This window comes from Microtus pennsylvanicus, chromosome 7, assembly GCF_037038515.1.
Source record: "Microtus pennsylvanicus isolate mMicPen1 chromosome 7, mMicPen1.hap1, whole genome shotgun sequence".
In the NCBI taxonomy this organism is placed as follows: Eukaryota; Metazoa; Chordata; class Mammalia; order Rodentia; family Cricetidae; genus Microtus; species Microtus pennsylvanicus.
Window position 1 is genome coordinate 64,305,600 of NC_134585.1, and position 27,704 is coordinate 64,333,303.

At 38.8% G+C, this 27,704-nt stretch overlaps 1 protein-coding gene across 7 annotated transcripts; it reads left to right on the forward strand.

Annotated features, from left to right (window-relative positions):
• The first annotated feature begins 17 nt into the window (after positions 1–17).
• Positions 18–27,220, forward strand: Srsf11 (serine and arginine rich splicing factor 11). Of its 7 annotated transcripts, XM_075981015.1 has the most exons (14): positions 18–126; positions 8,318–8,404; positions 8,756–8,952; positions 13,172–13,305; positions 17,005–17,114; positions 17,805–17,897; positions 18,429–18,478; positions 19,995–20,122; positions 21,719–21,800; positions 23,229–23,360; positions 24,533–24,622; positions 25,230–25,346; positions 25,663–25,801; positions 25,903–27,220. In XM_075981015.1, exons 3-14 carry the CDS (start codon positions 8,771–8,773, stop codon positions 26,095–26,097), a joined length of 1,452 nt encoding a protein of 483 aa, XP_075837130.1. In that variant the 5' UTR covers positions 18–126; positions 8,318–8,404; positions 8,756–8,770; the 3' UTR covers positions 26,098–27,220. The 7 variants fall into 7 exon arrangements, with proteins under 7 accessions (XP_075837130.1, XP_075837125.1, XP_075837126.1 ...); XM_075981010.1 differs by lacking the exon at positions 8,318–8,404 and having other exon boundaries at positions 28–126; XM_075981011.1 differs by lacking the exon at positions 8,318–8,404 and having other exon boundaries at positions 28–126; positions 25,906–27,220.
• Positions 27,221–27,704: the final 484 nt, after the last annotated feature.

The following is a 27,704-nucleotide window of genomic DNA, read 5'->3' on the forward strand; positions in this document are numbered from 1 at the left end:
GCCGTGCTCCGCCTCTCGCCATTGCTGCGCGCGCTGATGTCGTCACCGCCAGCTCCCGGGGCCGTCGGACCGGCGAGCTCTTCCGTTGCCCTTCCCAGCCTCGCACTGCGGAGAAACTTCTTTCGGGTAAGCGGGTCTCACGGGCCGAGGGGCCCTCCGGGTGGCAAGGGCGCCCACGCGTCGCGGTCGGGGGCGTACTGCGCTGCCCACCGTCGCGTCAGAACGTGGCGGCGACGAAATCCGAGCGGCGGTGAGGCCTGCGGCCTCGGGCGCCCGACTGGAGGGTGCTGGGCTCGGCGAGTCGGTTGTTTAGAGTCGAAACCGCGGTCCGGGACGGCGAGTGGCACGAATTGAACCTTAAAGACGTGTGCCCACCTGACAGCGGAAAGCTGCGGTGAATACGAGCCCGCGTATAGACTGACTTTATGCAATTGAGCCCACGCTTAGGAAGCTCATTTTTCACTCATTGATGGAGAGTGCAGTCTAGTGAAGTTTTAAAAATTCCTGACAGTGGAAGTATAAATATTGAGCCTTGGCTGGAAATACGAAGTGAAGTTTTGCTTAATAAGTAGCTATTTCCTGTTTGATTTCCACCCGGTATTAGAAGATATTGATTCCTCACTTAGAAGACCTAGCCGCCGGCTTCCTTGGGTCGGGGATGTAGCTCCAGGGTACAGTGCTTTCCTAACGGAGGCAAGGCCGTGAATTCCATGCCCGGCGCTGCACCAGACTTCTTTGTCTGAAATTGCTTTATATTACATTCCTCTGACTTTAGTGTGCGGTTTGGGCGCGCGTATAGGATTTCACGTGCCCATGGTACCTCTGGAGATCAGAGAACCACTTGAGGGGGTCGGTTCTTTTTCCACCAAGTGGGATGAAACGCAGGTTGTGCGAGTCCGTGGTAAACGACTTTTCCTGCTAAGCTATCACGCCGGTGTGGAAATTTTTATGGGTCTGGGGTCATTCAGAGATTTACAAGTCTGACCATTAGTAATAACTTTTAACAGGAGGCTTTTAGGTACTGGTGCCAGGTCTACACCCGGTACTCGGGATTGCAACGCTCAGCCAACTCAGTCGGGGGTTTACAAAGGCAAAGAATACAAAGTTATAATTTGTTCTGGTGCAAGCAGGAGGTTCGGAGGGGGGTGGGGAGGGAGAGCTTGTTTAGAAGTAGAAACTACAATAAAAATTTAACCCTTAACAGCCTGTAACATTTGGAGGTCTAATTTTGCTTTATAGTTTTCTTAAGCACAGAGAGTTTAAAATTTTTCAACATAGCCATGAGCATAATGTTAAGATCAGAGAAATTATTTTTATTTATTTACTTTATGTGTGTGGGTATTTGCCTCTTTGTCCTAACAAGGTATCAGAACCTTTGAAACTATAGTATGGATGATTGTGAGTGCAGGGATCACTCCAGCCCTGATTTATTTTTCTTTCTTTTAAATGTAAAGAGCATATGTAAGAAAATGTCTCCATAATTCTTGTCACTCCACAGAGGACAAATGGTATTAGTTGAAAAGCAGATATGCAGCCGGGTGGTGGTGGCAGCCCATGCCTTTAATCCTAACACTGGGGGTGAGGGGGACAGAGGCAGGCAGATCTCTTGTGTATTTGAGGCCACATCTGGTCTACAATAACTAGTGCCAGGATAGGCACCAAAGCTACACAGAGAAACCCTGTCTTGAAAAACAAAGAAAGACAGAGAGAGAGAGAGAGAGGAAGAGAGGGAGGGAGAGAGAGGAAGAAGGGGGGGGGGGCGGTGGAGTGGTCTGGCAATTCTGCATTACTATCAATTTTACTCAAATGTATTTTGGATTTTTTGTTTTAGAATCTACAGAATCTCACTCTGTAGCCCTAGCTAGCCTGGAACTTGAAGAAATACGCTTTGCCTGTCAAGTGCTAAGGTTAAAACCGTGCCACCACACCCAGCTTATTTCTATATTGATAGATAGGAACTGACATAAGGATCTAACTAGTATAAGTTCATAATACTTGTGTATTATGTTTATATAGCATTGAAGAATGAATACATGTTAACCAAAATTCTTGTAATTTCAAAAATTATATATTTGTTGTTAATTGATAGAAGCCAGAAACTAATTCATGAATTGGGCTTCTTTATAAAATATCTATGACTGTAGTCTTGAGAACTAGCTCTGGGAATTATGAATCTTGAATTACTTTAATGCATTTAAAATTAAACACCTTGTCCTTTTTTGGTGGTGGCGTTTAAATCAAAATGCTGCAGATTTAAAAATATGGGACAAATGGAAGGCTCAGAGGTTAAAAGCACTTAATTGCTCTTTCAGGGGGGCTGTTTCAGTTCACAGCACTTACATCAGGCGGCTCAAAATTACCTTTAACTCTGGCCCATGAAAGCACCAGCACACACGTGGTGCACATAAACGTATACATATACACAATACATATACATAAATAAAAATACTTTTTAATAGACATTGTACATTATTAAAGTTACCAAATCTTCTGGGACTGCAATTCAGTGATAGAGCACTTGCATATCTTGCAAAGGGTTTTGGTTCTGTCCCCAGCTCCATGGAATAGTGAGAAGGAGTCCTCTATCCAGCTGAAGAACACCCACCTTTTGTTATGGAGGTGTTTGGCTATGGTTTATATGCATTTTAGTTAGTATCTTAACAGAAGAAACCAAAAACACATTAGCAATCAAGTCATCCAGAAAGTACTACTTTATTTCATGACAGAAAGTAAGACTTATTATCAAATAAAGATAGGGTAATCTGTTCTTACCATTACAATTTAATCAAACATTTTCTAAGATGACTTTGTCACTCATGAACATTTACATATAATACTTTTCTCTAAGATGAAAGCTACAATTGATGATGGGTTTATTGAAATAAGTAGTTTCAATTCTAGCAAGAGAAAAAGAGATAATTTATGCAGATTTTTCAAACGCACTTGTTTGCAAAATTCAAGCAAGCACAGAGAACTTGATTTGCAGACATTTCTCAGTTTAATTTTGTAGAAGCCTGTTTTGAATCAGTATCATTTTTGTTCTAGAATATTGCTTACATTTTATTATGTCAAATGTTACTGAGAGAACATTTTGATTTTCTTTAAAATTTTCAGTTTGCGGGCTGGAGAGATGGCTCAGAGGTTAAGAGCATTGCCTGTTCTTCCAAAGGTTCTGAGTTCAATTCCCAGCACCCACATGGTGGCTCAAACTATCTGTAATGGGGTCTGGTGCCCTCTTCTGGCCTGCAGGCATACAGACAGAATATTGTATACATAATAAATAAATAAATATTTTTAAAAAATTTTAGTTTGCAATTCAACTTTTATAACAGCCAACTTCTAAAAGTAGTCAATGAAATGCATCCCTTGCTGCCTTTAAAGACAGAATATATTTAGTGTGTTTATTCCCAATTTCAAATGTAGCTTTGACTTGTATTTTGTTACTGTTATTGAAGTTGTGGCCATCTTGGTTTTGATGAGGAAAATGTGTTGTTTGGGATTTTCTTTGCTTGTGGGTTTGTGTTTTATTGCTTCTCTCCATGCTTGTGCATGGTGAAGCAGCCACACCGCTCTAAGACAGTCACCATGATTCCAGTATATGGTCTAATACTCTTCTCCACCTTTAATACTTTTTAGTTCCCTAGCATCTAGGAAATACCTTTTTCATTTTCTTTAGTAAAAAGGATTTTTACATTTGTTCTTTTCTCTTGAAAAAAGTGGAGGAACTTAGGACATTTAAAATAATATCTTAAATATATGTTTTTATTTCTATTGTTAATTTTTATCATAAAAAAAGAAAAAAGGAAGCCTGGGTAATGATGAGCCAGTATAGCTTATGCCATTTAAGTAAAGCCCATCTGGTATTGAGATTTGTTATTCTGAAAACATTTCCTTAATAATCACAATGATTATTACTCCCAACTGTTAACAGACAGTATGGTATTCTTACTTTCCCCCCTAAGATTAATATTAATTATATAACTTAAAAATTTGGTCTTTATATCAGTTATATGGGTGATACAAATTTTGACAGTGGCTTTAAATTAATGAAGTAATGTAGAGGTAGACTTGGGACACTATCTTTTATACATATAAAACCACTACAGAGTTCTAATGTTGAAAAAAGGGGTTTTACCCATGATCCACTGCATATATCACCCCTGGAAACAATTTTATTGAGTTGGATTCAGTTTACAATTTGGTATACTTTCAAAAGAGACAAGTAAATGTTTATAATTTTCCAATACAGAGAAGTCTTATTGTTCTAATAAGACATGACATGTTCTCTGAAATGTTTCTAGCATCAATTTAAGCTGAAAAAGGAAAAGATATAAATAATGTGACAGTTCATTGGTTATCCCAGCTAGTCAGTATTAATTTAAGCTTTGTTAATCAAATGTCTGTATGTTTTAGTCACCTTTGTATTTGATAGATAATAATTCATAGTGACCCACCATTTCTTTTCTACTTGAGCTGTTTTGTTTTCTACATTGTTGATAATACTACAATAACAGTTATAGCCAGGCATTGTAACTCATGCTTACAACCTCTGTGTTGAGAGACTTAGACAGGAGGATCATTCTGAATTTGAGACTAGTCTAGGCTACATAGTGAGCTCTAGGTCAGCCTGGACTGCAGAGTAAGAACCTGTCTCCACAAACAAACAGACCAACTCACGGTTATATTTACTTAGATACTAATACATGTTAGTAAACATTTAAAAACAATGCAAATGTATAAACTCTTCCTTGATGTCCATCATTTTAGAAATACCTGTTTTTCCCTCTACACTCAAATTAATACATTTTCCCCTCTACCATTAATACAGATGCTCATTTTCCACCTTGAGTTGTGGTCTTTCTTTCCTAACTCCTGTTTCCCAGAGGTGTTACCATCATCTCATCTCTCCAGCAAACTATGTATTTGATAATGTCATCAGAGTACTCTAGGCTTTAGCCTGAGCAGATTGTGGCTAATGTCATTTACACATATTACTTAGATTGCTTCAAGTATGTATTTTGTGTGTTCATGCATTGATCATTTGAGTATGCTCTAACCATGCTCTAGAAACTGGGAGGCAACTAAAGCCTTCTTAAGAAATGTTCTTCGTGTCTATCAGAGCTGCTTGTTATTAGTTGTCTACCAGTATGCTGTCAGTCAGATGACTGGACATCCCAAATCTGTTCAGAAGCTGCCCTGTTTTCCGTGCAGCAGTCTCACTGGGAAGAGGGGCATCTTTATGTCAGTTAATGGCTTACAAGTATTACCAACTTTTGGCAGTATTCATATAGCTTAAAGTTTTAACATTAAGTGCATAATCTTTGTAGTAAAAAGTTTACATTGTCATGTTAAAATGTGAAATCAAAACTAAAATATACTACATAAATGAACTTTTCCATGTAAGCGATAAAGCAGTATTTCTCCAGGGTAATGTTTTTAAAATGAGAAGATTTTGTCAAATAAAGAAGAATCCTGAGACTAATGACTAGTCTTTCCTAGTTTCTAAAATTTTTCCAAAATTACAACAAGAGACTGCCAGACAACAGTGGGGATAAAAGTTTTGAGGTAAGGTGCTAGGTTTATTTGGGGTTTTAGTCCCTGCTGGCACCACAGAAATAAAGCCATGGAACTACGGAGATGGCTCCTTCAGTGAAGCTCCTGTTTGGATCCCCAGCACTTGTGTTACATGTTAGTCAAAGTCCTGGTGGAGCAGTGCTTGTTCTCAGGAGGCACTCTGGAGCTGGCTGGCTGGCTGGCTGACTGGTGCTAATGGTGACTTAGCTACAAGATTCTGTGAGATACTCCATCTCAAAAATAAGGTGACACCAGGTATCACAGAAGAGTTATCCGTGTATACACACATGTACCCATTCATGTATACCCATGCGTTCATATGGACTGAGTTACTGAATCAGGCACTTAAGAATGAGTATCCTCATTATGGCTAGTGTGACTTAGCTTCCGAATTGTCCTTGTTATTAAAATTTTTTACAAGTCAAATTTAAAGGTGGGGGTGAGTTAGAAAGCAGTTGAGAAAGGCATCTAGTATCAGCCAATGGCCTACACACACATGAACACACACACAAACATGTACCCACACCACCCTGTTGAGTTCTGCATTTTAGGGCAAAATTTCACAAGCCTCCTCTCAGTTTGATTAGAAATAAACTATTAGTAAGAATGATAATATTTGTCTTTCAGATATAATTTGATTTCAAAGTGTAGTTATTTATGCCTGTACTCTTAGGTTTTTGAATACTTGGGCAGGAAATTTTGCAAAGTTCAAGACCAGCCTGGACTACAGTCCAATATTCTTGTCTCAAAAAGAAACGAACAAACAAAAAACCCCGGGATTGGAGGCTGGCATTTTGATCCTTATGACCTAGAGTATACTGTAATCTCATCACTTGGGAACAGAGGCGGGTCTTTTTATGTTGCACAGTGAGTTTCAGGCCAGCCTGAGGTATGGGAAACCATCCAGAATCAGAATCAAAGTCTTCCCTAATGTACCTGAAAAGATGGGTCGATGACCCTCTTTGTGTATAGATCTTTTTAGATGTCATACTTTTTAGATGACAACTAGTGATATAATGCAGAAAGCTGGACATTCCTGTAGGACCTATAAAATGAGAAACTCACAAGGCAAATGCCTGGCTCTTTGTGTGTTCTAAAATCTGAGCAGGTTCTGCCTCTGGTTTATCTTGTTAATACATGTTCCTTACATTTTTATATTTGTTGTAGAGGGTTTTTTATAGACTTACAATTTTTAGGAGATTGGGTGCATTGGCTGTCTTTTCTGTTATACTTCTACCATCTTGAAGATCCCTGGAATAAGCAGATACATACTATTTGAAGAAATTTGAGTTTGGGATACCTTTTATGATATTTGGGAAATGGTGAAGAAAAGAAACTTACTGCCTGTTTACAGATTCTGTATCCCTTTTGCCTTATTTGGCAAATCTTAAAATCACTTGAACCAGCATAGATTGATTGCACTTACTGTTTGTCTTAATATTTTTGTCTTCTGCCCTTAGCTATATTATTTCTGTGATAGTCATTCACGGTGCTAAGCATTTCCCTATTTAACTTAGACCTTTAGTGATAGGTAAAGTTATTTAATTACATATTTGATTGACCAGAAAAACGGTAGATTTTAAAAATGAAATGTATTTAAGCCAATCTTTCCTGAAGTTTTTGCTTTTTATTTTGGAACTGCTAAATACATGAAAATAATTCATTTACATAAAATTATTTTTGCTAATCTCTGCATCAAACACCATTTATTAGTATGTTCAGTAAGCTATACATAAATTAGATTCTGTGATTATTTTTATCACAGAACTCTTTCTTTGTTTAAATATGTAATTTTTATTACAAAATGCCAAGCATATATACGAAAGTGTAGAATGGGGACTAGGGGAGATAATTCAGCAACACTGATGGACACAAGTTTGATTGGGGAAGGAGAGAACCGACTCCCGCAAGTTGTCCTTTGACCTACTTGGCACCATGATTCACACATATACAATAAATAAACGTAATAAAAATGTTTGATTTCCATATACCTGCCACAACGACTAAATCGATGTTAAGTAACATTGAAAAACAAGATATTCTTGAGCTCTTGTCATTGTGCTCTTTGTTCTTCCATCATTGACTATTATAATATGTGTGGTGCATTGTGTGCGCCCCTGAGATTAAGAACCTTGAGTTATGAGAGTCTGTAATTGGCAGTGAGTGGTAACTCAGATTCAATTAGAAACCAATTAACACTATCTTGGAAGACACATTGGTGAGTGATGGTGTTTACTAACTATGATGAGGCACGTTAATCAGCTCCTCCCTTCTGTGCTTAAGAACTAAGTCACTGAACCAGTGAGTGGACCTAGCAAGCCAGCCACAGCATTGTCTATAAGAGCTGTTTGCAAGTGTAGAGATTTGTGAAGTCTGAGATTTTATTTTATCTTTGAGAACTTTTGAGTCAAATTATTGCGCCCTGTAGTATAAATGACTAATTTATTAGTCATTAAGTAGGCTGGTGTGAATGTTCAGGTGTTCAATACTCCCTGGACAGAAACTTCGTTTCAGACTTTGTGCTAGGTCCTGCAGTCTGGGGGAATACATTTCCATAACAAACAGGCAGTGCTGTTCTAGCAGACAAGGCTGTACAAGTGGCGACAGTGAAATGAGATGAAGGAACTTCGTAGCTTATTTGGCATAGAGAAAATGATTTTTGTGTCTATGTTGGAGAACTTGAATAGTTCAGATGAAGCTGAAGAAATAAGGCGGGGGTTTTTGTTTTGTTTTGTTTTTGTAGTGAAGAATACGCGTGTTAAAGCAGGTGTATTTCAAACTGCTGACCATATACTGTTATATATTGGAGAACTGTAAAACTCTTGTAAAGGTAAGCTGAAATTCAGTGAGTGTTAAGAGCGCCAGGGCGTGTGTGTGTTAAACTGCCTTTACTGGAGGTCTCAATGGCCAGGTGAAGGGATTCTGCCTGAAAATGCTTCGGGTGCTGTGTGGAGTGCGGAGGAACCATTTCTGAGGTGGCACAGCTGGGTGGGCTCAGCCGGGACTGTTGAGGGAGCACGAACTGGCCGCGTACTTCCGGGCTCTGGGCGCAGGCGCGGGCGGGAGGGCGGGCGCGTAGCATTGTGGGCCGGCGGCGCTGCGCGAGGTCGGTGGCCGTTTGTGTGCGGCCGGCGGCCGGTGCCGCGCGCTCTCACTGTCGTGTGTTTGATGTGTTGAGCAGGAGGCAGCCCGCGCCATGAGCAGCACGGCCGTGGTCCCCAGCGCGCCGGGCCCGGGCCCGGGCCCCAGCGGCGGGCCAGGCGGAGGCACCGAGGTGATCCAGGTGACCAACGTGTCCCCAAGTGCTAGCTCCGAGCAGATGCGGACGCTCTTCGGCTTCCTGGGCAAGATCGACGAGCTGCGCCTCTTCCCGCCGGAGTGAGTACCGGGGCACTGCGGGGCCCGCGGCCCTTCCGGCGAGGCGAAGCGCGCGGTCCGGTGGAGCCTGGCGTGGAAGATCCACGGCCCTGCCAGGCCGAGGCCAGGCATGAACGCCTTAAGTGGTGTTTCAGTCATGTTTTTACTCTTTGACATTGTTGACACACCATCATTTTACTTTGAGCACTTAATCTTTTGGTTAAGCCCCCCCCCCCCCCGCCGCCTTTAAAAAAAAACTAATCACCAGCTTTGATAGAAAGGAAATGAAATTGGTCTGTTCAGTTGGTGTAAATATTTGTGTGTTATTCACAAATCATTAAGGATTGCTCTTCAATGATTTTTGAGCTAGGGAAGAATAATATCAGAGATCAGTTACCCTATTGATAGACTAAAATGCATGATAGCTGAATCTCGGGGGTGTTGTTTAAATAACAGGCAGATTTATATAATTAACTGTGAAGGAGTTTTACAGAATGTTGAAATTTGAATTAGGTTTTATGTGGTTTTTGTCTTATTGAAAGCTGTTTTTATTAGAATAATATTAAATGAGTGTGTTCACTGCAAAGAACAAAGAAATTATAAAGTTAAGTTGAAATATACATGCATAGTTGAAATCATTGTGTGCCCTCTAGGAAGAATTATGAAGTTTAGTGAAAGCAATAGTGGTTACTCTTAATAAATGCTCCCAACCAAATTATGAGGTTTATGATATCCCATAAATTCTAAATAAGAAATTAGAATCTTCACAGTCTTTTGTATGTGTGATCATTAATTGTGCCAAAGTTGACCATATGGCCTATGTGTTAAATATTACATGTTCCTACTTGTAATATTTTCACATAACTGTTAGTGCTTGACATTGGTGTGTTCTTAAATTTTAGAGAAAATATACAAGGTTCAGGTACCAGTTTGTGTGAAGTGTGTAGAGTTTTAGGAACAACCGTTATGTTGAGCAGAATCTTGGCTTTGCAAATCAGCAGGGCAACTCCTTATGAGAGCATACAGATGCTCCCTGTTCCTTGGTTTTCTCACACCACACCGTTATGGTTGCTAGTAAAGCTGCAGAAAATTGTATATTCAGTTTGATTTCAGGTTACTGAAAGTTCTGTTACTACCACAAACTTTAAAATGCTCTGTTTATTCTCTAAAGCTACTCTATACTGTGTTTAAAAGATAACAAAAACAGTAGGTACTATATTGGTCATTTCTTGTTGCTGACCTAGTTAGTGGACAATTCCTCAAAGAGGGTGTGATAGACTTGAGTTTGGCCTTTTTGTGGTGACATGGGTAATTCCCGTCTGAGTAGTGGCAGGAGTTCGTTCCTCGAGGTGACCTGGGTTACTGTGTACTCAGCTTCCTCTTTAATCTATATAAAACTGTGACACAGCAGCTATCATCAGTTCACAGGCTAAGTTCAGCCCTCCTGCCTCTCATAGGCCGAGATCCTTGAGTTATTCAGTCCCATATACAGCTACTAAAACAGTTCAGACTAGGGAAGAGTTTTCTTGAGAGGGGTGTCAGTGTAGCCCATGCTGACCTCAAATCAGGGTACTCCTGCTTTTGCGTCCCAAGTGCTGTGATTATAAGCATAGTGTTCATTATATCATTCTTGAAGTGAGCAATAAAATGTTTAGTTTTAAAGGAATATCATAGTGGGTTGTTTTATCCAGGCAAGGATCCCAGAGAAGCATGTCAGCTTTACATTCCTTGGAAACTTTCACAGACCAAACATAAATATTTTAATAATTTTATAAACAAGATAAATGGAAGAATTAAATTTACTTTCAAGAAAAATGTGATTTAACGAGTTACTGTGTATTCCTTCTATAGTTAGGAAGAGGCATATGAAGTAAAAAATCCTCGAGTGTTACTCTTGTTACCTGTACTTGGGGCCTCAGAGATGCTTTCTTTATAAGCTCAAAACTCGGCTGACATAGTTCTAAGGTGGAATTAAAAGGTTAGTGTGATGGCCTAAACCACAAGTTCTTACACTTGTGTGGCCATAAATAGGAAGATCTTAAGAATGAATTTCCTCCTGAGAAAGGGATTCTGATTCAGTGGGCACTTAGTGAACACCAGGATTCACAATTTTCTGTATGTATCTTAGAAGATATTTTTAAATTCTTTCAGCAGACAGAAACATCAGGGAAGTCTTTTTCTTTTCTGTTCCTTGGGGTAAAGATACTTACACTTTTATATGTGGTCCTTAAACAAAATAAAATATGCTTGGTAAATGGGAAGCAGTTACCGTGAAGGTAGTGTTTCTGATTTTCTAAAAAAAACTATTTTGTATAGACTTCAAGATTTATTTTGTATATGTGAGTGTTTTGCCTGCATGTATGTCCATACCATGTATATGGCTGATGTCTGTGGAGGCTAGAAGAGTGCACCGGATCCCTTGTTAACTGGAATCATGGCTGTTTTAAAAGTAAGTGGCCATGTAGGTGCCAGGAGTCGAACTTGGGTCCTCCACAAAAGAAAGGGCCCTTATCTACCCATCCATTTCTCCATTCTAAGGACTGGTCTTCTTTCTTTCTTCCTTTTCTTTACAGTTACCAGTGTTGAAGACTAGGAAAGGTGAATGCCTATGGTTTCCTAAGGTTGTGGTTTGTTGGGTTTTAAGAACAAAAGAAAACACCATTTTGAAGAGCTTTTAAAATTTACAGTCTAAAATGAAAAAAATCAGTACAGTATAAAACAAAACAGGTGCCTGAGTGTTTGTGATAGAGCATTCTTTTCACTTTCTGATTGAAAATCTTCTCAAATTTTAGACCCATTTTTAAAAATGTGTACATTGAGTCACAAAGATGGAGGCAGAAGAATCAGGAGATCTTCCAAGGCCAGCCTGAACTTATGTAACACCTTGTCTCAAAAACAAACTCTTATCCTTTTGGAAACATTGAGATTTCAGCCTTGTGGATACAGTTGCCTTGTTTCTTGGTTCTTTACCCAGAGTTCTTATTCACAGAATCTGAAAGAATTAAAGAAGAGATTGCTTCAGCAGACACCTTGCTTTCATTGATGTTGGTGCTGTTTGGGTAGCCTGGGTAGGGTTTTCTCACAGCCATGTTCTATCATTGAAATTGTTGTGGTCTGCATCTAGGATGCAATCCTTGCCTTTATAGAATTTTATGGTAGGAATTTGACCCATTATATCTTTTCATTATTAATTAATTTATTCATTTTTGGTGTTTGGTCTGCATATCTATGTGAGGGAGTTAGATCCACTGGAACTTGAGTTACAGATAGTTGTGAGCTATTATGTGGGTGCTAGGAATTGGACCCTTGTCTTCAGAAAGAGTAGCCAACAGTAGTCTTAACTGTTGAGCCATCTCTCTCCCCAGCTCCTATTATATCTTTTTAAAACCCTATTCTGCGTTAAATCATCTTTTCACTGTCATAACTTGCACTTTACCATTTACTTGTCTGTCGAAGCAATGTGCTCTTGACTTGCTGAAGGGTGGTGTGGGGAGGAGATGCTATATGCTATATACTATATAACATGTTCAACGGGCTATGTATATACTTAATTTTTTTTCTTTTCTCTGAAAGTACTTCAGATCAGGTGCTTAAGAATTCTATATTCTATAGGTGTAGAGTCAGGATGTGGAATCAATTTATTGTTCAGATCAGGATCGCTTGGTGTGGTTTGATGTTTTTGAGACAAGGTTTCATTGTAGCCTAAGTAGGTCTGTAACTTAAGTTTCTGTCCCAGCCTTTTGGTGGCTAGAGATTACAGGCTTGTGCCATTGTGCCTGCTTAGATGTACTTTTCTATGGTATTTTACGTGTGAAATAAACAATTCTTAATCATTTTTACACTGAGGTATAAGTTATAATGAAAACTTCCTAAGCCAAAACTGTCACATGTATTTAAATATAGTTGGTGTTAAAACTAAGGATGAGGAGCTATGTGGATCAGTGCCTGCCCTGAGCAACTCAAGCATGTGTGTGTGCACAGTCACTTATATAGTATATCATTGTCAGTGACTTAAATGGTTTTTAAACTGCTGTATTAACAATTTAAGTGGTGATGATAGGAGCATATCTGCACTGCATCTTATTCTATCAGGTCATCAGGATGTTCTTTTTTTAATTGGTTAAAATAAATTAGGGTGCATCTATGTATTTTACCTAAGTGTTGGCCATTTGGTGATATATCTGTGTTGAAGCCAAAAAAAAAAACTATTTTTCTCTAATGTTACTCATTTATCTTTTAGTGACTCGCCTCTGCCAGTCTCCTCTCGTGTCTGCTTTGTTAAGTTCCATGATCCAGACTCGGCAGTTGTGGCACAGCATCTGACAAACACTGTGTTCGTTGACAGAGCTTTGATAGTCGTACCGTATGCTGAAGGTTTGTGCTTTGTTTCGCTACCTATGTGGGCACCCCTGCCTGGCCATCGGCCACAGTGTAGGTGTAGAGTAAGCATCATAGCTTGTCAGACTCTGAGTATTAATTTGAAACCCTTGTTATACTGCCCTCCATAATTCTTACTTGGAGATTTTTTTTCTTACTCTAAAACTTAGAGAATAGGCTCTGTTTTATAATGTAATTAGCTTTTTGCTATCTTTCAAATGGTCTTAAGTTTATTAAAACAGAATTCCTAATTGAAACTGAGATATATTAATGTTAAGAAGTCCCAAAGGTAAAGGATCATACCATGTCATTCTCACAGAGAAATCTTGAAATAAATGCATGATGCTTTTGTTCTAAATCAATAGCTAAGTCAGTTTTATTTCCTTGATTCTCTCACTCGCTCCTAACTTAAAACAAAACAAAACCCCCACACTGAATTCCAGTATACCAAGGGTTACAATAATTTTAGTTTTTCAAAAGTTTAAAATTTCCTGTAGTTTAGGTGCCAAATGGGCACTGGGTGTTTGTTTTTATGCCAGATTTTCTTGTTCTTGTTATATTTTCTAGAATATCTCAAAATAATGAACTCTTCTCTCTGTTGTGTGTGTGACTTTTGTAGTGGAGAAGGCACATGCAAACCTCCCAGATGGCTGGACACAGTGGGTGCTCTGCAGCTGCAGGCTCTAGACTCTAACTAAACCAGCGAGCACTCGAGCCCCCAAGTGTTCTCCTGCTGTCACCATTTGTTAACTGCATTTTCTCTCTTTTTACGTTTTAGGCTGTTAAAGTAATTTGACAGAAAAAAAAAAATGAGCAGGTTTTTGGATCTAAAAAAGCCGCTGTGACAGGACAGCACAATTTTAATGCCACTTTGTAAAACTTTTCTAAGGCATATTTTACAGTTAGTTTGTTCCCAGTGAACTGCTGTTGGTTTGCTTTTGGTAACTATATATATCTATTGGGGAAATCATTGCCATGATATACTTACTGAATTCTAACATAATAGCTTAATAAACTGTCCAGGATCTATATGCTTTCCCCTTCATTTAATAAACTGGTCAGTGGAAGCAGTATCTTGTAATTGTTGCTTTTTAGATGCTTCTAAGATAATTGAAGACAAATGTGAAGATTTGCCATCATAACTTTGTGAAAGTTGTGAAATGTCTAATCATAGAGAATTGCCTCGTCTTTTATAAAGAACTTATATTCAGAGATGAGTTACGGCATGCTATTTTGGTAACAGTATATCTATCTCCAAGGTATTAACATATATGAGATGTGAGGCTAGTTCAATGTTTCTATGAAAGAAAAGACAGCAGCTGATTTAGTGTGTTTTGGATAAGCAATTCCTTTTATTTCAGTGTGCTTCTTATAAGATAAGACTTAACCACCACCTTAAATCAACAGAACTTACAGAACTCAATTCAGGATGAGTAAAGTAGACAGTAGGTCTTGAAACGGTCATGCCATGTGAGTAATGTGCAGAGTGCTTAAGTTAGCCGTAAATGTAATGAGCCTGGGATGGAATATCATATGTCATATAATTGGGGTTTTATGACTAAATATTTTAAGCCATAGTAATTTTTGTAGATGTGTTTTTGAAAGTGAAGTTTTGGGGAGTGTATATAGAGCTATAGAAATAATTTAGTTCAGAAATCTGATTTTGCTGCTTTTTATTTGTGGTATGATGTGCTGTATTAATGTTACCTCCACAAGTAAACTGATCTGTTCGATCCCTTTGTCGCCATTCACTCTGGTTTTAGCCTTAACACTTTGGTGTTGGCTCTTGGTCAGTGTGTTAGAGCAATAGACCAAAAGTATACGGTAAGAATAGTCTTACTTAGTAAAATGTAGAGATAGCTGGATGTGGAAGGTGCTCTTAATAGTAATGGATTTGGGGGCATCTAGGTTCCTTGGTTAATGTTTGTTTCTTTTGTCTGTTTCTTTTTCTTTCATTTCTACACATTCATGCAGTATTTCATGGTTCTATCAAAGCAGCAGTAAAAAAAATACTCTTGACGCATGAAAATTAACTGGTGAGGGGCCTCATTGCTATTTTTAAATTGTAGTTTTATTTTTAGTCCTTTTTTAATCAGAGGATCAGATGCATGACTTTTTTAATGGATGCAGATCTTCTCTCAGGTGTCTCACAATAAATTCAAGAGGATTTTAGTTTGCCAGAAATGTTGCAAATGCACTAATTTGAGTAAGATGTTGATACTTAATATATCCTCTTGAGACATAATTTTGCATGCAAAATTACCCCTTAATCTTTGTAGGTTTGTTAATATTGATGCATTAATGCCCTATATCCAAATGATCTTCTCCCCTTCCCTCCATAACTCCCGGTATCTAAATTGATGACAGCTCTGACACAAGCAAGATAGCAGTGCTGTGTAGTATACATTTGTTTATATTATCGGCACTTCTCAGTATAGGTGGAAGGAACCATTACCTTTATTTAACAGTGGTTTTTCTTTTTTGTTGTTGTGTTTTACAGTTCTTTTCCCTGGTTCAGCCTGAACTATATACCAGGCCCTGCTGAAAATACCACCCAACAGTTTTCTTCTGCAGCTTATCCAGTTTCTCTTAAGTGCCCTGTACATATTGTATGTTTTATGATGAGATGCAGTTTCTTAATATGTATTACAGAAATACTACTGGTATTTGCAAATATGTAGTTTAATTGTATTATTGAACTCTCATTTTGGGGGCTTGGGCACATTAACAGATTAATCCATCTGTATAGGGCTTTTGCTGTTGGATAGAATTTAAATTGTCTACATAATTGTCTTAGGACCTTTAGATTTTATCTGAATACACAGATTAGGCTTTAAAAGCAGGCATACATGTGGTTTTGGGCTTAAGGAGTTTTGGACACGTGAGATATTGAACTGACACTACATAGCAACATTTTTTGTTATGGTTAGCATGGCACATATTGGAACCTAGAGCATTTTACTGTACAGGTAAGGAATGTGCCATGTTTTACCTATTCTCTCTCTCTCTCTCTACCTTCCTCACTCCCCCCTCTTCCCCAAACTCTCCCTACACACATTTCGCCTGTGTATTCAGAGATCTTCAGAAACATTCATAGTCATGTCATGAGTCAGCAAAAGCCCTACTCTTGATTCCAACGTAATATTTCCTTTACATACTTTCCTTTTAATTTTTACAAAATTTGTATGGTAGGTGTAAAGAAAATCATAGTGACTGTACCATATTATTAACCCCTAAATCAAACTTTTTTTGTCTTGTGTATCTTGATTTTTCTGTGTGCTTTATAGTGAAGCAGCCGACACGAGTCGTTGTTCATAAAACAGCTTTTGAAAGTTGAGAGCACACCCCTGGAGAACCGACTGTGCTTGCTTACGTTTGGTTCATGACTTAAAAATCGAGTACAGGTGATGAAATCTTGGCAGTGTTAACAAAACAGTAGTGTGTATTGTGCTATTTTTTTTTACTCTAGAAACTTAACCATTGTAGAGAAAAAGGAAACAAATTTTCACACATTGAAGTTTCATTCTGACATAAATTAATGATAAATAATCATAGAGATCAAACTTTATATTTTAGCGAACATAAGTACTTTCAACAAACTCAGGTGGTGTATCAGGGAGACATTTTTCTGGGTGTTTTTGTGTGTTTTCTGTCTTAGAAGAGGGTGTGTTCTCATGCTAGAATGTTTCTCTGCAGGAGTTATTCCTGATGAGACTAAGGCTTTGTCTCTATTGGCACCCGCTAATGCAGTGGCAGGTCTTCTGCCTGGTGGTGGACTCCTGCCTACCCCCAACCCACTTACCCAGGTACTTATGCTGTTGACTTCTGGAAGGGCGGTCATATTTGGTGTGATGTAGTGATTGGCAGTAGGTGAAGTTTATTGTGGGTGTGTGGAATGTCAAACCGCCTGTAAGACATTCCATGTTTGTGTTGGTTTAAGTGTGCTGTAATAAAAATTGTGTCAGGAAGAAGGCAGGATCATGTGTGTGTGTGTATGAAATAAGGGATGAGTAGTGAATCAGAAGAGATTACTACACATCCCAGGGAGAAGCAAACTGCAGAAAAGAACACAAAGAAACACAGTCTTTGTGCTGAGATCATCATAGCACAGAGCAGAACAGCTAGCAAGTGTGTGTATTAAAGATATAGTGAGTACTTAAAATTGGCATACACTAAGGCTCTGTTGAAAGGTTCATTTTTCTTGTAAATTTACAAAGGGGTAATGTTTTGTAAAGGATGAAACACTAGCCATTATATAAACGTGTGAGAAACTACAGGTCACAACGTTTATTTCTGTCAATAATATATTTTACTGGGACATGGCTATTTTTGGTTATTTGTATATCGTTTGTCATATCGTATAGGACAGAATTTGAACCATAGCATTAATGGTTTTATACCATTGAGCTGTTGCAGCAGTACACGTGTAACCTGTAATACTGTCTGATCCAGTACAGAAAGCTAAGTTTGATATAAGAAAACCTTGACCATTGCAGATTGGCGCTGTTCCCCTGGCTGCATTGGGAGCTCCAGCTCTTGATCCTGCCCTTGCTGCTCTTGGGCTTCCAGGAACAAACTTGAACTCTCAGGTATACCTCTCTACCTTTCATCTGTAACCTTGTTTTCATAGAGGATTCTTTCATTAGTCTTCAGTTTGCATATCAAAGTAAGGGTTAGCTGTTTGTGTTGGAGTAATTTTATTCTGTTAACTTGTTTGAAAGGAATTTAAATTATATCAATCATTAATCCTTTACACATTTAAAAAAATATTTTGTTTCAAAGTTCTTACTTTTTGGAGATGTTCTGTTATAAGGAGTTTTGGATTTTGTTTTCTGATTCTTTGAACTATTTTCCCTCTTACGTCTTTAGAATGATCAAGAGCTGATTCTGTAAATCCAAGCTGCTCAGTCTTGCTCTTGATAACTTGCTGCCTTCCTTTTCACAGCTGTAGCCACAAACATCACCTGCTGATAGAATTATTAGCTTGAATTTGTCTGTTAAGGATGTACTCCAAACATTACACTGCTGTCAGTTTGTCCTGAAACTTTAAAACACACTAAGAAAATAAAATACCAATCACTTATCTCTGTGTGCTCATTGTACTTTTTTTTCCTTTTAAGTCTCTTGCTGCAGACCAGCTGTTGAAGCTTATGAGTACTGTTGATCCCAAGTAAGCTTTCTCCTTTGTCTCCTTGGTTAAATATTGTATGATTGAATACTTACTTTGTTTCTTGTTGAGATAAGTCTCACTATGTAACATCACCTTGCCATTTATTCATTGTGTGAACTAGCCTGGTCTCAAACCCCTGTCTTTACCTCCCAAGTGCTGGGATTCCAGGCATACACCACTAAACCAATGAGTGAGGAGAGTTACTGTTAATAGAGAGTAGCTATTCTTAGGACATAAGTCATGTGTTACATTGTAGAACAGATAGAGTTAACAGAAGAAAGTTAACCGTTCTTGGACATTCTTAATACACTTTTATGTATCGCATTGTAGAAACAAGAAAGGAAATCCAGAAATAGGTCCCAATATTAAGGGGTCTGTTTTTGGGTGTTTCCAAATAGTTAGAAGTAGCTTGTTACAGCGTGATAGCATGAAAGTTGTTTTGATGATTCATACAAAATACATATTAGAGCCAGCATGGTTCTAATCTCCCCACTTGTGGGACTGGGCAGAGGCATGTGATCTCTGTAAGCTAGAGACTAGCCTGGTCTGTATGGCAAGTTCCAGACCAGCTAGGGCTACATAGTAAGATCCTGACTCAAAAAATCCAATAAAGTCCACATTTTTCTGTTGTCAGTATTAAGCATTCATTGCTAACAGAGTATGTGCACTCAGATGGGGAAAGTACAGAGGTGGCCCAAAGAGAAAACTGGTTTTTAAAGCAGAGGTTAAGCCCTCGGGGTGGTGCTAGAAGGAAATTCCTATTAGGTGACCAACGCTGCTGTTTTAGTTCTTAACAGTTTCTCTTGCACAGTATGTGGAATTCGTTTCTATTTGATGGTGACATTAATGAGGCTTTTTCCCCATAAACTAAATTGAAGCTGTATCCCATGTCCACATTAAAGTGGGAGAGCATGGCAGGAAAAGGACGTGGTTGGTGTGGCCTGACTGCTGCTGTCCCCACAGTCCAGCACATCAGCAGTACCACTGAGCTAGGGCCCCATTGTATAGCCTTGGCTGGCCTCAAGCTCAGAGATTGTTCTTGCCTCTGCCACTCAGGTGCTAGGATTAAACGAATGCGCCACCACACCCAGCACTCTTTAAAAAATGAATTTAAAAAAAAAATCAGTTTGGCTGGGTACTTTGCGTGCATATAATACAGTGCAGTGTGTGTGAAGGTTAAGACAGGTTTAAGGAGTTGGTTCAGTTAGGAGACTTGGCAGCAAGAGTGCTTTGCCTTCTGAGCCATCTCAAGGACCATTTGTGTCTGTACTTAATGACATCTCAATCTCCCCGCGGATTACTGTTGTCTAGGTTTTTGGGTTTGTTTAGGTTTTTGATTTTTTGTTTTGTTTGGCATGTGTAAACAGTTAAAGGCAGATTTTAACCTTTGTTGTCAGGATTTCATGTGTAGTTTTGTTAACTATGGGCCACTGCTATGGCCACTGCCTCAGTTTCTCCCGACCTGTAACCTAAAAGGTAAATTTTAAACTATTTCATTTCTCATTGTTTGCTTTAGATTGAATCATGTAGCTGCTGGTCTTGTTTCACCAAGTCTGAAGTCAGACACCTCTAGTAAAGAAATAGAGGAAGCCATGAAGCGGGTGCGTGAGGCCCAGTCCCTGATTTCTGCCGCTATTGAGCCAGGTAATATGTTCATACACATTTTCCTTGAATGTTGGTTGAATTGTGATTCTTCGTAAAGCTAGTAGTGGCCTAAATGTAGAAGTTGTTGAATAATGTTCTTGGGTTTTTTGATTTGTTTTTGTTCTTGTTGTTTTAAGACTTTCTGTAATCTGAGAGATAAATCACGTATAAGAGTTTTTCAGTCAGGTTCTTTTGGGTGTGTGACATGACAAGGAACCTGCAGGCTTGTGGATGCAAAGCAGGTATACCACCACTGAACTAGCTCTGATAGATTGTCTTTCTGAGATTGATTAAATGCATTGTCCTAGTGTGTGTATGTTACGTATATGTGAATCTGTAGCCACAAAGCACATTTTGCCGATTAAATTTTTTTTCTGTTTATTTATTTATTAAAGATTTCTGTCTCTTCCCTGCCACCGCCTTCCATTTCCCTCCCTCTCCCCCAATCAAGTTCCCCTCCCTTGTCAGCCCATAGAGCTATCGGGCCAATTAAATATTTGATTCAAGATTTTTTTATTCTTATTCCTTAGTAAGTGGAAATGTTATTTATCATTTACAAAGTAATTTTCTATTATAAAGAATAAACTGATAGCAGATACTTTAAGGGTATCATCTGATAAGGCGTTAAGTAATTGATAGTCTTAGATGCACAGTTGGGTTCTTTAAAGTTTTTATGATCTAATTGCTGCTGTTAAGAACTGAGGCTGAAGTGACTGTGATTTGCCTATAATGAATTTTATGATGATAGGGCTTTATTTGTGACATTCACAGTAAAGTAAAGCCTGTGAATGAAACGACCTAACTGAATTGGTGGCCTCATTTATTGACTGTGAGCATGTGAAAACAGCAGTAGCTTTAGTTACCAAAGGTCTTGAAGAAAGAAATTTGGTATGTTGGGACTGAGACAGTTTTGCTTAAATGTTTGGTAGAGCACATTTGAAAATGCCAGTAGAAGAATGGGAATGTATCAGAAAAAAGCTAGCTTCCTAAATTCAGTCAGATTCTGTCACTGAGGTACAGTGACAGGATAATGAATCATGGCTTTGGATTAGACTTTTGGCACAAGTACTTAGGAGGTAAAGACTGTTCTTGGTACCCTAAAGATGCCCACACACAAACATGTGTGATGAAAACATTTCATTGAGTCAGACTGAAAATGGTTATATTCGTACTTGAATTGAACGTATTTTTGTGGAACAAATTCCAAAAGGAAAAAGGATGCAGTAGAACCTTCTGAAGAACAAATCAGAAAATCAAAAAGTTAAAAAAGATAGCTTTTCATCTATTGACTTATGGGATCATTTGGGCCCTCCAGAACAATTCAGATTAGATAGTGGAGGAAATCTTAGCAAGCAACTACAAATCACCATAGAATTTACTGAAAACTGAGGTAATTCGTGTCACTGGAGCAAGCTTCCTGGTGAGTCTGTATATAAAATGATCACTTACAAAGAATTCTGGGAAGGCCAGCAAGGTGGATCAGTGGGTAGATGTGCTTCTGGACAGTCAGAGACTGGGGAGTTGCATTCCTGAATCTCACATATATACCTCTGGTTAAGCACTTCTTGGTACAGTTTCCTTTTCTTTTAAATCCAGACAAGAAGGAAGAGAAGAGAAGACATTCGAGATCAAGGTCGCGCTCAAGAAGGAGGAGGACCCCTTCGTCTTCCAGACACAGGTTAGCAGCTTCTGTCCCTTAAGAACTGCTTTCTATGTAAAATAGGTCTAATCATTTATTACTGCTGTGAATCCTAGAAGAGAAAATTGCTTTGAGTATATTAGGAGAAAGGTGTAAGGTGAGCAAGTGGTTCTTACTTAAAACCAAAGCAAATAAAGACCTACTGGTAGGAAAGCTAGAAAACAGTAAAATGCCATACTTGTATGAAAAGAACATACAACTTGAAACATGTTCTGTATTTGACTTTGGAATTGTATGCTGTCTGCCTAGCAAGAGTTAAGGCTAAATCTGTTCTCATCTCGCACTCTAGTTACGCACTTCTGTATAAAGTTCTCTGCAGCAGAGTGGGTCTCCCTCCAAATTAAAAAAAAAATGAAGGCAATGTACTTTAGTTTATGTGGGTTATATCTGACAAATTGAAGCTGTCAGATATATTTCTGATAACTAACCCATCTCATTTACAGAGCTTTGCAAAAAAGAAAACCTTAACCACCTCCAAAACACCTGATAGTGAAAAGGGGTTGTTATACTTCACCAATCTAAAGTTTTAGCTTAGTTGAACAAATAGGATTTTGTATTTTAATTTTTATACTATATTTTTGTTCACTTTTGTTATTTTCCTTTGTGAGGGCAGGCTGTTATTTGAAATAGGGTCTCAGTACTTAGCCTTGGATGTCCTGGAACTCATGATATAGACCAAACTATTCTCAAACTCAAAGATCCACCTGCTTCTTCCAAGTCCTGGAATTAAAGACCACATTACCATGTGCAGCTCACATATTTTTAATTCTTTAAGAATTTCATACAATTTATTTTTATCATAATCAACCTTGTTCACACATATTTTAAAACCAGGTTCATGGCTATGCAGTTAGAAAAAGGAGAGTTAGTTTTAATATTTTCAGGTAATTATTCTTTGGTTAATTACCCAAAATTAGTATGATTTCTGGCTGCTATCCAGTTCTTTGACAGGGCATTTGATATCACCTCAGATTTCATCAGAATACTAAGGAATCAGAAAACTCTTGCCTAGAAGCATCAAGTTTTCACATTTTTTATTTTCTCTTAGAAGCCAAATTTTATTATTGACAACAGATTTGTTTTCCTTAAGGGGTGTAATATGCTTCATTCATCTTCAAGAAAACATCCTTCACATATTCAGTTTAGGTTACTTATATCTGTTGGTTCTTGGGCGGTTATGTTTTGTTATGGAGTCTTCTGGCATCAGCTTGTAGAGTGCAGTTTGCACATGCATAGACGTGAGCATATTCATTAAAAATTTCTGAGGTCTAGAAGATAGCTGGGCTAAATGGCAACAGCAGCTGAAGGGAGGGGAATTCTTCTCCAGTGTTTCATACTTATCTCTTAGGTGAGTGTTTTGTGCATTTTAGATCTATACGCACATGTATTACTCGTTTACATTTTTAGGCGGTCACGAAGCCGGTCAAGGAGGCGATCACACTCTAAGTCCAGAAGTAGAAGGAGATCCAAAAGTCCAAGACGGAGACGATCTCATTCCAGAGAGAGGGGTAGAAGGTCAAGGAGCACATCCAAAGCCAGGTATATTTGTGTAAACAGACAGGCAGCAGCCAAAGGTCCTGAGACCCCAGTGCTGTGCTTTCCATGTTACAGCCTAGGTAAGGTGTGGGTAGGGGGCTAAATGGAAAAGAAGCTATGGCTTGATGATACTGTTTTTGGTTTTCTTGTCTCTTGCCAAGCTGAAGGTGTGACTTTTTTACATTTTTAAAAAGTTTATGTGTATGAGTGTTTTGTCTGCATGTTTGTCTCTGCACCAGAGAAGACATCTTTTCACTCAAAGATGGGTTAAGTCAGTGGTCTAGTCTTGAATAACTAAGAATATAGTAGTTCCCTTTTGCTCCCCACCCCCAATCATTTATCGCTGGTGAACATGTACCTTAACAGATATGAAAGGAACTGTTTCCATACACAGAGAAGGAATTGGGCATTGCTTTCCTTAAGAACTTTCTATTGAAAGCAAGAAATAGTCACAGGGGAAGGGCCAGTGTTAAGTGATAGCTATATACATTCAGATGTATTGATCAGTTACTGAAGGAAGGTCTTTGTGGTATAGCACACAGAGTGTATTGTATGGAGTAGTGGAGAACATACACTGGAGCCCAGTAGGAGAGTTGGTGATAGAGAAGATGACTGCTGGAGCAGAAGAACCAGAGGAGGAAGGAGACAAAGTGAAGAGCAAGCATTATGGGATTAAATAGAAATGAGTGGGAAGGAGCTGTGCACTTGAGTGTGGTTGTGTACCTACCTATCCATTGTGGCAGCAAAGTATTTGGATGCCACTGATTAACTCAGTATGCGGTAGCAAAAAAGGGTAGAAACGTTGGTTAGTCTGTGATCGGTGGTTTCCTGGGCAGGTATTCGTTGAAGGAAAGAATGACTGACTGGCTGTGGTGCTTTGTTCTTTTCTGACATTGTGACAGAGCTCAGGAACTTATAATCAAGTGAAAAGGACCCAACGACAGGGATTAAACCCATTGAATTCTGCACCAAACACAAGAAACTAGCCAGCATTCTAAATACTTTCTTAGCATTTAGGCCACTTTACTATTGGAAGTAATTTCTAGGTGACCTATCAGAAAATATGAGGCTTAGAGAAATTATTTTATCACACATAGGCCATGTCTCACAAGAGTGCAGTTACATGGAATGAAGTATTAGTCTTTTTTCAAACTTTATTAAATTATGTTTGTTAGAGATAAAAAGAAAGAAGATAAAGAAAAGAAACGTTCCAAAACCCCACCAAAAAGCTACAGTACAGCCAGACGTTCTCGGAGTGCAAGCAGGTAAGGGCAGCACCCTGGGGCCTGGAGGGCAGTGGGTAGCTGTGTTTTTCAGTAGGCAATAGATGTTCAAGATACCTCGTGAGAAAATGAGACTTGGACAAGTTTTGATGACTGGAGCGTACTGAATTGTTAGGATAGTTTTGCTGTGATGCTTACAATATTCATGTATTATTCTCAAGAATGTTTACTTCCCACGTAGTAGTTTCATGATAAAAGAATGGGAGATGTTTTAAGTGCTCTCATTCTTTGATGGCAGTCACTGTATGTAAATTATTACACTGAAAATGGAAGTGGTGTGGAAATCTTCATAGAAAATATATTCTTAATGTTCAGTTCAATCAGATGTAGTTCAGACATGCTTGGACTTATCTTATATGAATGCCCCAGAAGGTCTGTGCCTAGCTCTTAGGAAGCTAAGACAAGAGAATGCCAAATTCAAGGCTAACCTAGACTGTATTATGTGACCCTGTCTCAAAAAAATACAGCCGGGCAGTGGTGGCTCACACTTGATTATTTGGGCCTAAAACAGTATTGTGAGGCAGGCAAGTCTTGAACGGTAGAAATTTGTAGTGGAGCTGGCGAGACCACACTATATTTTAAAGCCTAGTTTGCACATTTGTGACTCTAGGGAGAGACGGCGGCGGCGAAGCAGGAGTGGTACGAGGTCTCCTAAAAAGCCCAGGTCTCCTAAGAGAAAGCTGTCCCGCTCCCCATCCCCACGGAGGTATGGGTATCAATTGTTTATACTTACAATTTATGATATTTGGGACTAATGAAGTTATTAGACTATTAGGTTTTTTACATTCACTTTGTCTTTTGGGGGAATTACAGACATTATTGTCTAAGAGATTTTCAGTATGCACTTTTGGGTCCAGCTTAGATTCTTACTTTGAATGCTTGATATTTCATATATTTCAAATTTGGCTCTTTGTAATCTTTCAATTGAGCTTGGTTAAGCTCCAGAGTTAAGACCTGTTGGCTGCTTAGGACCAAAAGTTCCTGCAAAGTAGCTCTTACAGGCACATTTTAACTGTTTCTAGACATAAAAAAGAGAAGAAGAAAGATAAGGACAAAGAAAGAAGCAGAGATGAAAGGGAACGATCAACAAGTAAAAAGAAGAGGAGCAAAGACAAGGAGAAGGAGCGGGAAAGGAAGTCTGAGAGCGACAAAGACATCAAAGTAAGTACACAGGCCAGGGTGCTGCCACTAAGGCGGCTGCCACTAGTTTAAGAAGTGCTTTTCCTTTGAAGAAGCTTATTTTCCCCTTCTCCTTGGCAAAGCAGGTGACACGGGATTACGATGAAGAGGAGCAGGGCTATGACAGCGAGAAGGAGAAGAAGGAGGAGAAGAGACCAACAGAAGCAGTGTCCCCTAAAACCAAGGAGTGCTCTGTGGAGAAGGGGGTGGCTGACCTGCGAGAGTCCAAAGTGAACGGGGATGATCACCACGAAGAAGACATGGATATGAGTGACTGAGCCCCTGAAGCTGGCTGCAGACGGGCCTCGGTATCATTCCTCATGATACCTAATGCTGTGTGTGTTCATCTCACCTAGGTGTATACAGCTGCACATTACCAATGGCTGCAGAACACCCAATTGTGATCTCTAGTTCTTTACAACAAAAGCTTTTAGAAAGTGGTACCTGGGTGACCAGCACTGCCATGGTGATATCCATTTGCGTGACCAAGCAGCTGTGCAACTGCTGCTTCCAACACAAATGAACAGCTGCATGCATCTCCAGCAGGCATGGATTTGTCTCTGTCGTATGATCCTCGGTGCGTTCACTTAGAGTATTTCTAGAGTTTGAGTCCTTGCCGTGATAGAGCCATGTAGGGAATGCACTGATTGCATGTTACCCTAAATGTCATGAAACCCTCCAACACGGGGACCTACTTAATGGTCTTATTTGTTGACATGACAAATTAACATTCTTAGAGTTACATCTGGAAACAAGCATTTGTGATAGATAAGCCTTTTGAGCCTTGTGGCTAAATTTTTGTGGCTTTGTTTAACTTTCAAAGGTTATATATGCACTAACCTTTTTTTTGATGGCTAAGTAGGCTTTAAATTACAGAAAAAAATTCAAATAAAACTGGCTGTAAAATATGATGTTTTGAATTAGAGTTGTTCACATTTTCATAGCTACTTTTGTTCCCAATAATTTATTTCACATCTCTACCAGTGAATACAACCTGCTTATCTAGCCCATCACTAGAAGAAAATGACCTTGTCCTGATTTTCATTTTTCAACTTTTTTTAGTTTTAAAGCTTACTGTTTGAACAAAAGGAGGTGGTGGTGCATTTGAAATTGACCTTCATGTGCTTTTAAAATATGACAAATCTTGATAATGTACTATTTGATCTCAAGTTGTACAAAACCAATAAATTTGTGTTACTTTGATTGCAGTAGTATCTTATGCAGTGATTCCATGTTATATGCAGACTAGGTAGGTAACTGTTTTCTTAGTTACAGAAGTTAAAAGCTTCACTTTTGTGCAGTAAAAAACAAAAGTAGGCTACCGTCTGTGCCATGTTGATGTACAGTTTCTGAAATTGTTTTACAGGACTTTGATAATAAAACCCTTAAACTCACAAGTCACGCTCCTGTAGAACTGCATTGTTTATTCACACGTTGAATGTACGGCATTACTTCATCAGTCTCCACACCAGTTTCTTCCCTTCTGCATGTTCAAGCACAGTAGCTAAATGAAGTACACCACCTCAGGGTAGATGCCCGCAAAATTGTCAACAAAAACCTTCTAAATTATGACTTGTGTTTTGGATGTAGGACTGGGGTCGTGCAACAGTGTCTTGGGGATAAATATGATCTCACCTATACCTAGTAAATTTATATTTTCATTGAAATTATAGAAATTTGCCTTTTCTGAAATAGTATGGAAGTTGTTGATCGAATGTTTGTATTGTATTGCCATACTAGATAATGGCTAGTGTTGGGTGGCTGAGAGAGAGATTGAGACTGGGTTTGTAGTGTTCAAGTTTTGAATATAAATTATTAAATAAATTGAACGCTCTATAGAAAAGCAGCATTTGTACAGTTTGTAGTTGAGTAACTTTTTAAGAAA

Excerpts from the sequence above, each read along its gene's own strand:
- Srsf11 (XM_075981010.1), top strand. The coding sequence starts at position 37 with ATGTCGTCACCGCCAGCTCCCGGGGCCGTCGGACCGGCGAGCTCTTCC. Across the intron at positions 13,306-17,004 it reads AGTCGTACCGTATGCTGAAG|GAGTTATTCCTGATGAGACT; the intron begins GTTTGTGCTTTG and ends GTTTCTCTGCAG. Across the intron at positions 25,802-25,902 it reads AGAGCGACAAAGACATCAAA|CAGGTGACACGGGATTACGA; the intron begins GTAAGTACACAG and ends TCCTTGGCAAAG.